Raw genomic sequence first — 14,608 nt, 5'->3', positions numbered from 1 at the left:
AAGGTAGAGTTTGCCACGAGTTTATATGCAAAGCTCAGATGTATCCAAGATAAGTACAATGACCATGAACATTAATTTGAGCTTTACATTGAAATGTCACATGCTGTAGCTCTTGCATTTCATGACCTTGCATAAGCTTCTGTTTACACTTTTTTTCCACTATGCCAACTGTGGATAACACTCCATGCATCTAATGAAGTGTGTAATAGTCCCCAAAAGCTCATGACACAATAAACGCATTAGCAATTAAGGTGCTTCCAGACTCTGACTTCGATTCTGTCTATTACTGCATGTTTGTACCAGGAATTAACCATACCACTCATTTATCCTTATGCAAATATACCTTTGATAAGTCTATCAAAACAGTGGGAGATGCAAACTGTTCGCCAAATTGCAATGAGGTTTATTTTGCTAAGGTTTCTTAGTATTAAGACGAGACTTCCCAACTAAAGGCACACTGAAGCGCTGAAAGTTCTGTTGAGTATTTCAGATAAGGAAGCTTGAGGACAAATGAAAATAAGGGTCGAAGACCTTTGTAGGTATTTTTTTAGTGACACTTGAGAGTGCAATTTAAAGTGAGATCCCTTCAGACAAATGACAGCTGATTAAGTGAGAATAAAGTTAATATGGAAGTTAATAGCAGCTGCTCGCATGCCGGTTGAACAAAAAATTGAGGTGAAATAGATCACCACGAACAGAGAAAGAATGGTTAACAAAATTTTTGGAAGGTAGCAATTATGTATAAGGTATGGAATTGATTAGAATGAGAGATGACAAAAGAAGAAAGAGAAAATAGAAGAAGATAGGTGGAAACTACTGAATTTATGATGTCTAAATATAACATAAACATGGGTGAATATAGTAGTTTTTCTATAATGCATTTTTGTGTGTTATGTAATTATATAATTTTGTGGGATTTAATAAAGTTTTTTAAAAAGGACAAGAAAAGCAGCTCTGTAAGCACAATGGACAGAATGTTTTTATAGTTATTTGAAATAATATAGTAACTATTAAGGAAAAGAGGGTGCCATATTTTAGTAACTGTTAAGGAAAAGAGAGTGTTGTTGGTAAACAAGGATATAAGACAGGCATAGGCAAACTCGGCCCTCCAGATGTTTTAGGACTACAACTCCCACCATCCCTAGGTAACAGGACCAGTGGTCAGGGATGATGGGAGTTGTAGTCCCAAAACATCTGGAGGACCGAGTTTGCCTATGCCTGAGATAAGGCTACAATCCTAAATGAACATACTGAGACTGAAACTTCCAACGTATGAACGTACTCTGTATTTGTCCAGAACAGGCTCTGTCAATATGTAATTTTCACATTTCATTGGCATCACAAGGCATCTGAGTTATCTCCTTAAATTGCTTGTTTGAGGAAGGTAGAGGCGGGTTCGGTCAAGACAGTTCTGTTGGTAAATGAACTACTGTATCTGCTCTCCTGACAACACTTTCTTTTTGATCTCATTTCATACACTTTGGAAAAGGCTTCACTTTATAGGAAGAGTTAAACTTATATACAGCACTGCTTTTCTTTTGAACAGTTTAAAATGATAATAATTATTGCAATTTGTATAGAAATAATCTTTTTTAAAAAATAATAATAATCATGTAGATCTTTGCAGGCCATGAGAAATCATCATACTGTTGTACAAACTTCATTTTAGGACAGTTAACGCAGAGCATTCATGTACAGACACATGGTCCGTTTCTAATTCTTGATATCCGGCTATGCACATCTCCCATAAATAGGTTTCGGAATAAGTGGATTGCTGCTCATTACTATACAGTACTCTTTGTAGCTCTGTAACCCAACGGTTGCTGCACTGTACCGAAGCACATATTTAGGACTGTCTAGCGCTATTCAACAGTTGAAGTGCACATATAGAAAATAGATGCTGTCTATACGCATTTTGGTATAATTTCTGCACATCATTTGGCATGTAGGACGGTTAGCTTTGTGGTGCCACCTGCTGGGAAGCCCTGTTTTAACACTGAAATTGCCAGTGAATCCCTTGATTCCTTCCAGTTCCTTTGCATCCTTTGCCCTTTTGATGTCACAAATCGAGTTTTCAGCAAGGCAGTATGTTTCAACCCAGACTGGCGTGCCACAAAGACATAGCTGTGGTTTTTCTTCCATTTTTAAAGGCATAGGTTGCAATTCTGGGAGTAAGACCCACTACACTCAACGGGACTTACTTTTGAGTAGGCTGAGTAGAGGATTGTGCGGTACTGCGGTTAACCCATCCTTACTCTCATTACATTGTGATTTGGGGCCAATTCATGGCATTGTTTTGTGATGTGTTGAGATCTTTACGTAATACAATTTTTCATCTGATGGGCCAAGTGTGTGAGAGAAGTTGGGGGGGAGGGGGAGAGACACTTCACTAAGGAGAATAAAATACAAAAGGGACTGTCAGAGAAATTGCTTTTAAAAGAAGTGTATTTTGGCATATCTTGAGACTTTTCATGGGCCAAGTTAAAATATGCTAATACTTGCCATATGGACTTTATGACAACAGAATGATATTTAAATTATCCTTCATTTACCTACATTAAAGGTAAAGGGACCCCTGACCATTAGGTCCAGTCACGGACGACTCTGGGGTTGCAGCGCTCATCTCGCTTTATTGGCCGAGGGAGCCAATGTACAGCTTCCGGGTCATGTGGCCAGCATGACGAAGGAAACGGCGTTTACCTTCCCGCCAGAGTGGTACCTATTTATCTACTTGCACTTTGACGTGCTTTCGAACTGCTGGGTTGGCAGGAGCTGGGACCGAGCAACGGGAGCTCCCCCCGTCACAGGGATTCAGACTGCCGACCTTCTCATCGGCAAGCCCTAGGCTCAGTGGTTTAACCCACAGCGCCACCCGTGTCCCTCCTACATTGAGGGTAAACGAAGACTTTCTACTCAGAAGGGATACAAACTCTGCATGCCCAGCAGCACTTCCTGTACATGCCTACCCAAAGTATCCCCGCTTCCCTTAGGACTTACTTCCTTGTTAGTGGGTGTACGATTGCAGCCCAAGGTTGTTGCATGCATTTTATTGCAAAGTCTGTATAGAGTACGCCCTGCAGATGCAGGTACGGCACAGTGTTCCCATTTGGATTCAGCCACTTTCTGCATAGTATTTTGGCATGCAGTATTTCACACATTTTCATTTAATCTTACACACACACACACACACACACACACACACACACCGTGGCTCCCCACCACCACAAACCATCCATCCTGCCTGTACAGGTTTCTTGCCGTCCGTAAAACAAAGCAAGTTCCCAGAACACACAACTGTTGAGAGGCACGCTCAGTAAAATATAAATATTGCCATAAACTGTGAACAGCCCCAGGTTTGGCCAGTGTCAAACAAACGATGGCCTAAGATGGTGGCTGATGTGCACTGCTGTTCCAAAGATAAATTTAGTAATCTACACTTGTGCCCCTCTCTTAGTAAACAAATCTAAAAGCCCAAGGCCATTACTGCAGCTTATCTGTGGTCTGTCAGGTCAGTGTTTGTCAGTCCAGGCCTGCTGGATTGGCTCAGTCACAGAGCTGGGAAAGGTGCAGAAAAGGGCAATTGAGATGATCAATGTGTTGCCGCACCTCCACCATGAGGAAAGGCCAAAGTGTCCAGAGCTCTGAAATTATTAAGAAAAACAACTTAAGCAGAGGAGATGACAGGGGGTTATGAAATTACCCATCATCTGGGGGGGGAGAGATAAGAGTCCCACCCCCCACACCTCCTAACAGTAAAACTTGGGGCCGTCCAATGAAATTTATTAGCAGTAGGATCTAGTATAAAGAACTTGCTCTGAATTTTCTTCCCCAGGTTTTGGTGATACGTCACTAGCTTTCAATATTGATTGAATTGGTATATGGTTGATTCCGAGTACGTTTCCGAGCACAGTTCAAAGTGTTGGTGCTGACCTTTAAAGCCCTAAATGGCCTCGGTCCAGTATACCTGAAGGAGCGTCTCCACCCCCATCGTTCTGCCCGGACACTGAGGTCCAGTACCGAGGGCCTTCTGACGGTTCCCTCATTGCGAGAAGCCAAGTTGCAGGGAACCAGGCAGAGGGCCTTCTCGGTGGTGGCGCCTGTCCTGTGGAACGCCCTCCCATCAGATGTCAAAGAGAAAAACAGCTACCAGATTTTTAGAAGACATCTGAAGGCAGCCCTGTTTAGGGAGGCTTTTAATGTTTAATTGTTTTATTTCATTTTTCTGTTGTAAGCCGCCCAGAGTGGCTGGGGAAACCCAGCCAGATGGGCGGGGTATAAATAATAAATTATTATTATTATTATTTATTATTATTATTATTCAGAACTGTTGGCCACGATGGAGGTTTTGGGTTTAGAGGCAGTAAATACTAGAGGCACTGAATACTAGTTGTTGGAGGCAACAGCAGTGGAAGACAGCTGGCCTTCATGTCCTGATAGTGGACTTCCTGAAAGCATTAGGGAAACAGGATGGCTAAATGATCCAATGGTGCTTTTGTGTTCTTAAATACTGAACACTGCCCTGTGTGTTTTTGAGTATAAACAGTCTAGTGTGTATATGTGAACAAGCTGTGGAAAGGGTTTAACTTAAGATGCGCCATAGGCAATACCTGATACAGTCTCTGTGTCTGACAAGATGCCTTAATATATTATGTGTAAATATTTTTATAGTTCAATCCATTAAAAGGCTTGTTTTAAAAAGCAATGATAGTAGTAGCGTTTTTGACACGTATCACTCTCCTAAATAGGGTGCCCATTGCAACAACACTCCTCCTGGGAGTTGCAATCTATGATGCACCGCTGTTATATTTCATATTAGCAACAAAGTGCTTTCCCTCTTGGACGTTCCTGTGAGCCACAGTGTAACAGTGTGTGCTAGTCAGTAATTACAAAGTGCAAAGTTGGAGGTATTTCTTAATTAGCAAAAATATGATCTCCACAAACTTCGCTGGGTGTCATGCCAATGAGCACAGCAGCTCATTCCCTCTGGGTCTTACCCCGTTAAATCCGTTGCTGAGACTAAAGGTCTCTGCCAGGGCCGTCTTAAGCAGGTTGGGCACCCTGGCGCCGTGGTACGCAGATTGCTCCGGCGCCCCCGCCCCATTTCTTCCCACAGCTGGTGGTTTCCGTGCGGCTTTGCCATGCAGCGCCCCTCTGCCGCTCCGGCGCCCTGGCGCCACCCAGCCTTCCCCTAGAGCCGGCCCTGGTCTCTGCTTCCCCACAGCTGTCTGTATCTCCTCCTCTCAAGGGCTTTTCCAAGCACCCGGAGACTGTGCCTGCATGCAGCTAATCTCTCCTCCGCCCTTTTCATGCCTCTCCTAGTTCTGGAAGAAAGGGGGTAGGGAAGCTTGTCACAATAGGAAGGGGAGATAACTGTGACCAGCCTGACACATCTCTGCTTCTTGACCTCCTACCAGCTTCAGTTTCTGATTCTTGACTTATCTCTGCCCAACTCCTAGCTCACTAAGCCCTGTTACTCCTTCAGCTTCCGACACCTTTTCCCAATGACCACTCATTGTCATCCCACCAACAACACTCCCCGGGCTCTGAGCCTTTTTCCCTTGGTGGTTCTCCAGCTGGTTCCTCCCACCATTCCTCTGTGAGTAAGCAGTCCATGACACCCAGGCATAGCCTTTTGCAGTCTCCAAGGTCCGTTGTCTACAAGTGCACACTCTTCTTTGTTCCTAGTGTCGCCACTACTAATTTAGCATCAGGCTGTCTGAGCCCTGTCTTCTGCCATTTAGAATATGGCTGCATTGATGACAGAGGTGGTGATGGGAGAGATCAATGAAACAAATGAAGATAAGATCATCCATCACAGGATGCTGACCATTTGCTAAAGGAGTTTCATTTAGCCACATTAGCAGTGCTCTTGTATATTAGAGTGAATTTTCTACTGGCCTTTTAAGATTGAAGGAGAGCTGATTTGAAAAAAAAAACAGCAACATTGACTCAGTCCTTGGATGTAACGCTGAGAGAAGAGACCTTAAACTGATAGCCAGTTAACTGTAAATCAAACTCTTTAATTTTAAAAGACATTTCTGAACTTACTGAGGCTTGTGTGCATGTTTTTATCTTTTTGCAAAAGTGATAGAAATAAGCTATATAAGAAAATCATCCTTCTTATTCTTGCTTTAAAACAAAAGAAACAATCTTCCGAAGTGGAGGACAACCTGTGTCTCCAACATTCACCTGAGAATGTTCACGGACAGGAGCATCAATGCAGTATTCACTATTTAGATTGGGCTATGCCACGAACATCTGTCTAGGTGGACCTTCTGTATGTTTTCATCAGATAATAAATGCATTTTTCTTCATTAATTATAATCAGTTTGGGAATCACCCCAAGGACAAGCAATATGAGAATTTCCTCAACCCCCCCCCCCCCCCGCATACACATTTCATTTTAGTTTCAGCCATCGTGTAGCTTATTACTTAGTTACTTGGGTTCAAGCAGCCCAAATACAAAATCCCTTTTGCATTGTGGTCAAAAAGTTGACAGACTTTTGTCTGTGTATCACTTCCTTAGAGGTTCATATTCTAAATATGTTTTTTTAGATTAGAATATTAAAAGCAAAGGGAAAACATCTAAATACGTTTTTGTTTTCTATTTGATTGTATTGCTTTAGCTTTTTCATGGTTGCCAGCCTGAGCTAAATTAAATGGTAGTTTGCATCTTGGCTACTCAGCATTTGAGGGTTCTGAGAAAAGGTGGGACTTAAGAGCAGAAAGCAGTACCCCTGTTTACCAGATGGAAAACTGTTCGTATTTCCACTCTAATTCAACAGTTGAAAGTAGAAAATTCTGCCTTCCACCCCCACTCTGGGTTGGTGGCTGGGACTACATAACCATCCAACCTAATGGCTTATTGAGCTTTAGGGAGGAGGAGTGGAGAGAAAGGAATTTGTAGTATCTGTGTGTGTTCCACTTAGGCTTCTGGTGATATTAATGAAGTGGTATTGGCACTGAAATACACATGGTTAAGTTTCGACAAGTAGTGTTTCTGGCTTGCAGAAATCGGTGCCAAGCCACCAAAAAAAAAAAAAGGAAACAAACTGGCAACTGAATTCTTGGCCCATATATTTTCCAACATTATTTTCTGTTTCTAAACTCTTGTTATTCTCCAAAGCTTCTTTATTTGGGTTAGCAAACCATAGTAAGCGGTGCCTTTCCTCCCTCGACTCAGCCTCCAGTTAATACAAGTTTGGGTCTTCAAAAGGGGAGGGCAAATGAGATCCACGAAAATTCCTCAGCAGTGAAATTTAATAAATATTTTTAACAGCTAGTCAGACATGCAAGAAATATTGAATTTCCCCCCTTGCTGAGTAACCAGGTTTTATGTAAGGTTATAAAAGAGGCAAGTGGTAAAATGTCCTAAACACGTCCTCTGTGGTATTCCTAATGGCGGCAATCGTTTTGCAACAAAACCATTTTTTAAAAAAATTACAAATACAGAATGGGGTAGACTAGAGACTTTTATGCTATTGAATTCTCTTAGCTGCTCTTATAGTTGAAAGGGTTTATTAAACCGTGCTATAGGAATGTGCAAGTGGAGTTTAAATCTGATTGATTTTTGTGTAGTCCTTTGTGCTGCCAATGTCACATCCCAGTAATTTTTGATCTGAAAACTTTTCCAACTGCACTATGGAAAATGCACACGGCTGGCATGAGTGTCCTTTGGGTTTGTGAGCTGCTGCCAAATGCCAGCAATGATTCAGAGGTCCGGGTTTCTCAGATTAATTTTTGAATTGGACTGGAGACCGATTCCATCTTCAGAATGGATCTGCAAAATATTCCTGGAGGGAACCAAGGCATGCCCAAAAGTGTCTCTTGGCTATAGCGCAGGAATAAAATCACTGACCGGGGCCTAGAGACTCTGTGTCAATATGGCTTGAAGGTCGTAGGCTGTTTTTTGATATTTCTTGTTCTATTCCATTTCTGTGTTGTGCAATATGTGCATCATTGAAAAAAACCAATAAAATGAAAATAAATAATCTGAATGATTCCATTCCCTTCATCTTTCAGCTTTGCAGGGTGGGGAAGTACTTCTTTCAGAGAATACTATGATGATGCTTTCTCACCCATCGTTTTGTAAAGATTGAATTGGCCGAGCTCAGTATTTGTCCATTGCTGCATTAAATACGAGTGGTGATAATCAGCTAAGTCATGCTCAGAGTAGACCAGGCATCCCCAAACTTTGGCCCTCCAGCTGTTTTGGACTACAATTCCCATAATTCCTGACCACTGGTCCTGTTAGCTAGGGATCATGGGAGTTGTAGGCCAAAACATCTGGAGGGCCGCAGTTTGGGGATGCCTGGAGTAGACCCATTGATTTCAGCAGTATGACTAAGGTTGGACATCACCGCAGATGTTCTTCAGCAGCAAACACTTCTTGGTGCCGAGATTAAATGATTTTACAGTGCCTCACATAAGCTAACAGGGAATTGATTAGTAAACGCAGAAGTTCAGAATTTCTTTGTTCGCAAATACCATTTTCAAAACTGCAGGTTATATATTATGCTTTCTTCAGCGTGCACAATATATCTGGCTCCTCAATATAGTTGAAAACAGTTGGTACATTCCTACAATTCTCCTCGGAGGGGGGGTGGGATTAAGAAGAAAAGGTTGTATATTTTTGAAGCCACATAGTAGTCTACCAAGAGAAATGTTTACTTCTGGCATGATCAAAAGTCTTCTGATATATGTATATGTGCGTGGGAGGTCTTGCTCTACATTAAATGGATTAACAAAGACTACTCAAAAGCACTGTAGTTCCTACCTTTTCTGTTTTTTTAAAAAAAGGTTCTTCCTGAAGCTTAAAATACCTGTGCCTTTTTTTTTTGAAAAAAAGTTTTTAAATCTTCCATTGTTTATATTTGAAGTGTGTGGTATTCATTCTTAAGCTTTTTATGTAATTGCTGGGTTGAAGAAACAAAGGATGGCCTGTACTTTAACCATTCAAATAGCTTGCTTTTTGCACTTTAGAACTCCCACCTTCTACAACTCTGGAAGCTGGTAAACAAGACATTTTAATAGTTTATAATTTTATATTAAACAATTGACTACAACTTCCCCTTCGCAGACCACCAAATTTTGGACTTCCTTTAAACTTTTCTGTGTTGGCTGTTGGTTGGTTGCTGGTTATTTCTTTCGGGAGACTAGTTTAAGGATGTCTTGCTTAATAGCCCAGATTCTTAACAGTTTCAGCATAAATGATTTGAGATGAGATGTAAGGAACTGTTGGACTTTACAGTATTGTAGGCCACAATAGAACTTAATTAAAGGGGTGGGGGGTTTGCTACAATAAGCAGATTAAATTAACTCTGAAGGAGGTGCAATTTGCAAGCCATCGCTGCTGCTCTGTTGCAGGCAAATGTGCCAGCTCAAATGTTGAGCCTCGGAAATAGGTTCTGCAAAAGTGATGGTCCTGTTTGGCCACGTCTTTTCCAGCTTCTTCCTTTACTATAGCTTTGCTCCCCAATTCATGGAGGGGAGGGAGCATTGCTTTAGCCTCACTCTGCCAGTCCCCCAAATACATGAATGGAATATCCAACTACTCCCTGTGCTTGAGCAGCTGGTGGTACAACAACAACAACAACAACAACAACAAAAAAAAATTTTATTTTTTTATACTCCACCCATCTGGCTGGGTTTCCCCAGCCACTCTGGGCGGCTTCCAACAGGGCGGGCGCCACTACAGAGAAGGCCCTCTGCCTGGTTTCCTGTAACCTAATTTCTTGCAGTGAGGGAACCGCCAAAAGGCCCTCGGCGCTGGACCTCAGTGTCCGGACTGAACGATGGGGGTGGAGACGCTCCTTCAGGTATACTGGACACATTGTATATGTATATTGGTGTGGTCGATTTCTTGATTTAAAACAGGAAAATCTCCTATTTTGGGTTTTTTGCCTACGCTTGCTGAAAGGTGCATACGCAAGTAGCATTCATCTGTGTTTTCTGCTAGCTACACCTGACAGCATGTCCATGAGAGTAAAATTATTTGGGACAGAAATTGAAACTGTCCTGAAGGAGCTAGACTCTGAGATTCAAGTCTTACAAAAGACACCTAAGCTGAGCATTAAAAGCCGATGAAATTCTCCATCCAGTGGCCAACTTATTATTACTACTCTTGGTATATTTATTTATTTATTAAATTTATATCCCACCCTTCCTCCCAAGAGAGTGAAGGGCGGCAAACTGATATATTAAAAAAAACACAATTATAAATAATAATTAAAAAAACATGTTTGAAACAATTACAATAGTTTTAAAAACCTAAAACCAGTTCATCATTAAAAACATTTAAAACAGTCACACACAGCTCATAATTTCAAGGTTGCCCGAAACTATCTTTCAGCCATCAAATGCTTACTCCTTGTCACTAAATTCTAACATGTTTTAAAAGTTGAACAATGGCAGCTGATTTTTTTTTAAAGGTAAATAAAGGGTTTTGATTTGCATAATCTTAGCAATTCCTGTGTTTTGAGCATAATACATGTTTATATGGATACACTTAGAGAACCATCTTTACTTTCTCCCTGCAGAGCTTGGCTTCCAAGTGGTGAATGCAGCAATGGCTTTGGATTTAACATTTTTTATATTGTGTGAACTGCTGCAGCAGTGGGAGCAGACCAGCGCTGGGGTCTTAATCTTACTGGAGTGGCTGCTAGGAAAAGAAGATTTAGAGACTACAACCTTCGTAAGTCAGCTTGGGTCCTCGGTGCAATCAATTGGCTTTTTGCAGGATTTCTTTCAAGGTCGCATGGAAGCGTGCTTTTGGAATGCAGAAGAGGTGTTAACATTGGAGCAAATTCCAAATGAAGTGTTTCTTGTACAGTATTCTGCTGAGCACATTTAACTTTGTGAAAGACAGTAGGATTTCACTGAACAGCAAGGTACAGTGGTACCTCGGCTTATGAATTTAATCCGTTCCGGAAGTCCATTCTTAAACCAAAGCTGTTCTTAAACCGAGGCACGCTTTCCCTAATGAGGCCTCCCGCTGCCTCTTGCCCCCTTGCCCCCTTCGGATTCCGTTGTTAGACTTTGGGAAAAGCTAAGCGTTTCAAATATAAACAGACGCTTACTGTATCTCATCCGCAGTCTATATGAAAATACTCGGATCCGGGTAAGGTGTGACCGGCAGGGCCATTCTATCCAAGGAAATCCAAACCTACCATGGGGTCAGACAAGGGTGTGTCCTTGCGCCTACTTTATTTAACTTCTATATCAATTCCTTAGTAGGAAAAATGGAGAAAGAAAATGCCCATCCCCCCAAAAAGGCTGGTACGCCCCCCCCCAGTCCTTCTATATGCGGATGACACAGTTTTAATTTCTTTTTCTTGTGTTGGATTAAGAAAACTTCTGAGATCTCTTACCAAATACTGCAGTGTCGAACAACTAACAATTAACTATAACAAATCCAAAGTTAAGGTGTTCTCTAAAAAAAACCAGTCCCCCTCCTGCACTTGCTGGGAGAAGTGATATTGACATCAAAAAGGGTGCGCATTCAGTGTCCACAGAGCGGCTTACTTCCAAGTCAACGTGCATATACGCCGCGCTTCAGACTGAGTAATTATTTTCTGGTGCATGCGAACAATTTTGCATGGGGTTGTTTATCTCATACCATTGCCAATACATTGATTATTGCTGCTTTTCGTGCAGGTGGAAAATGACTATCTGTTTGACAAAGGAGAAGCAAATTTCTGGGCTGAGAAATTAACAAAGGTGCGTCAGCTGCGCAAACACCTCTTCCTGCTCATACCAGTGACTCATGTCAATCCATGTGATCAAGGAAAGTTGCACCAGTTGACAACATTAGCATCTGATCAAGCCAAACATGTGGCCCAGCTTCTTGGAGAAATGCCTTCAACTCCCGAATTTTCCCGATCTTCGGAGCTCACGCAATTAACTATTCGGAATGAAAGAATATCCACTTGCCTTAAAATACTAAGCTTGCTCGAAGCTGGAAATGACACGTGCAGAAAACCTGGAAACACGAATGTGTATGATTTGCTCACTGCCGATTACAACTTGTGAACCACACTGTGAACACAAAGATAGGTCATAAATGTGAACTGCGTTGTAGCAATAAGTCCTGGATACTCCGTACTTCAATCTCTTGGATCTCCACCCAACTTTTCTGCTGATGAATGCTTCTCTGAATGCTCTCAGGATCCATTCACAGACAAACCTCAGAGTTCTAAAAGAAGTAAAACTGACTTTCATCAGTGCCAGACTAGACTTTAAGAGTTCAAAACTTTATTCTCTTTTCAACCATGACGGAAAACGCTTTTTCAAAAAGCATTCTTTCCCTACGTAGACACAAAGACAAGCTTTTTCCACATATGCAACTACTTGATTACCCTTGTAGCTTAAGCGATTCAGTATTAGAATACCATCATTTGTGCTTTCAGCTCAAAAGCTGTTCACCTGTACATGAAAAGTACGATACCCAGCATGAAACATGCCTCCGCACTCCCAATCAGTCAGCAAATGGCCATGAAAGAAACAGTTCATTACTACCCTAACAGCAGATATTAGGGATGCGGGTGGCTCTGTGGTTTAGGGCTTGCCAATCAGAAAGTTGGCGGTTCGAATCCCCGTGATGGGGTGAGCTCCCATTGCTTGGTCCCTGCTCCTGCCAACCTAGCAGTTCGAAAGCACGTCAAAGTGCAAGTAGATAAATAGGTACCGCTACAGCAGGAAGGTAAACTGCGTTTCCGTGTGCTGCTCTGGTTTGCCAGAATGCTGGCCAGTAAAGTGAGATGAGTGCCGCAACCCGAGAGTCGTCTGCAACTGGACCTAATGGTCAGGGGTCCCTTTACCTTTTAACCACAGAGATTAGTCATTCTTCCGAAGGGCCTGCATCTTAGAAATTTCCTTGAGAGATCTACCAAGGTTGACTGCACCCTCTTAATAATGGTCATTAAGTTTAATGTCCTTTGCTGTTATTTTTACATTAAATGTTTTGTACCAGGTTATATTGCCTCACTGAAAATATTTTTCCACATCTGTTAAGCATTGCCTCTACCCCACAATGCACCGCATTGCTGATTCACCCCCCCCCCCCAAAAAAAGTTGGGAAGTGTAGGATGAAAAAGACAATTTTAACCTTTTTTGCACGAAAATACAATTTATACACCATGTTGCGATACATACAGGATACCACTTCTACGCTTCGCAAAGTGATTGGCAGTGTCTGAATACTAATATCATGCATATCAAAGCAAACTCTGCTGGAAAGCCTGCACCTAAATGATTATTATTATTAGTTCTTTATAACTCCTTCCTGGACTGTCTTTCTACAGACCATGTTCTAAATGCCCCAGCAGATGGCGCCCTAATACGTATTTTGTTACAGAACCATAAAGTAGACCAAGCTGCTGGTGTTTGTTTTCCTACTACAGTAAAGTTGCCACATTCCCATGCTGCCGAGGGCAAACAAAGCCCTCTCACTGTCCTCATCCCCAAGAGGAATGTATCTCCAATAGGATATATTGGGCAAGGACTGTAGCTCAGTGGGAGTATCTGCTTTGCCTGCAAAAGGTCCCTGATTCAATCCATGAATGTCCACTTAGAACTGGACGTTGTCAGAAATCCTGGCGTGTTGCTGCCAGGCAGAGTAGACATTACAGAGCTAGAGAGAGCAATGGTGCGACTCAGCACAATGCGGTTTTACTGCTGCCCCCCAGTAAAATTTCACAAACATCCCACACACACCCCATCCCCAAAAGGGAACCTGACCAGTTGTAGAAAACAGCAATATTGGCTCCTCAGTAGCAATGTTGTCTACAGGTGCTAGTTTGCAGTTCAGTGGCACCCTCCCTGTGGAACGCCCTCCCATCAGATGTCCATGAGATAAGTAACTCTGCAATCTTTGGAAGGCATTTGAAGGCAGCCCTGTAGAGGGAAGTTTTTAATGTTTAATGTTTTATTATGTTTTTGGATATGCTGGAAGGCACCCCGAGTGGCTGGGGCAACCCAGTCAGATGGGCAGGGTACAAATATCATCTGGCAGCCTGTCCTAACCATGTTTTGTTGGAATGAAGTCATTGCCTTATCAAATGTGAAGCAAATCTCACTTGGCCACTTATTCATGCAGAAATATAAGGAAATTCATTCTAATCGTACTTCTGAAGTATACCTACTTTATTTGACCAAATACATTTTATTTGAAAAGCCATAAAGTATTAATTGTTGAACCAATTCTATTGCTTAGAATTGCTGTTTCACCTCCCTCTTTTTAAGTGTCACTTAACTTTGTACTCGCATAACTTTTAATAGTGGGCTGTGAGCGTTAAACTTTCATATAATCGGCAAACCTTGCCTACACTTGGCATTGTTGAAGATGTTGACAAAATGGGAAAGGGCCGTAGTGGTTTCAGCTTAAGTAGAATTAGGAAACCCAAGAAAGGCGGTTAATTAATAAACGAAAGAGCTGCAAGAAAGAAACAGCCTTATCGCTGTATGGGCTTTAAGCTGTGTAATATCCCTTTAGTTTATAGATAGCAAATAATGGTACATGATCTTGTATGCGTTTCATCACACCACGAGTTACTGTGTAACTTTTCAATCAGAAACCTTTAAACCTTAAACAGCAGCTGTAAAAGAACAA

General features: G+C 41.9%; 1 protein-coding gene across 4 annotated transcripts in view; it reads left to right on the top strand.

The window, feature by feature from the left end:
- The window catches only part of THADA (THADA armadillo repeat containing), a 151,930-nt gene extending 138,958 nt beyond the window's left edge, over positions 1-12,972 (top strand). For all 4 annotated transcript variants that reach the window (XM_035111205.2, XM_060273043.1, XM_035111204.2 and 1 more), the window contains 2 exons: positions 10,539-10,693; positions 11,656-12,972. In XM_035111205.2, the coding sequence (XP_034967096.2) occupies positions 10,539-10,693; positions 11,656-12,030 (530 nt within the window). In that variant the 3' untranslated portion in view covers positions 12,031-12,972. The remainder of the gene's footprint in view (positions 1-10,538; positions 10,694-11,655) is intronic.
- Positions 12,973-14,608: the final 1,636 nt, after the last annotated feature.

Source organism: Zootoca vivipara, chromosome 3 (genome assembly GCF_963506605.1).
Source record: "Zootoca vivipara chromosome 3, rZooViv1.1, whole genome shotgun sequence".
Taxonomy (NCBI): Eukaryota; Metazoa; Chordata; class Lepidosauria; order Squamata; family Lacertidae; genus Zootoca; species Zootoca vivipara.
The sequence above is the reverse complement of the archived record's forward strand: the minus strand, read 5'-3'. Positions and strand labels throughout refer to the sequence as shown.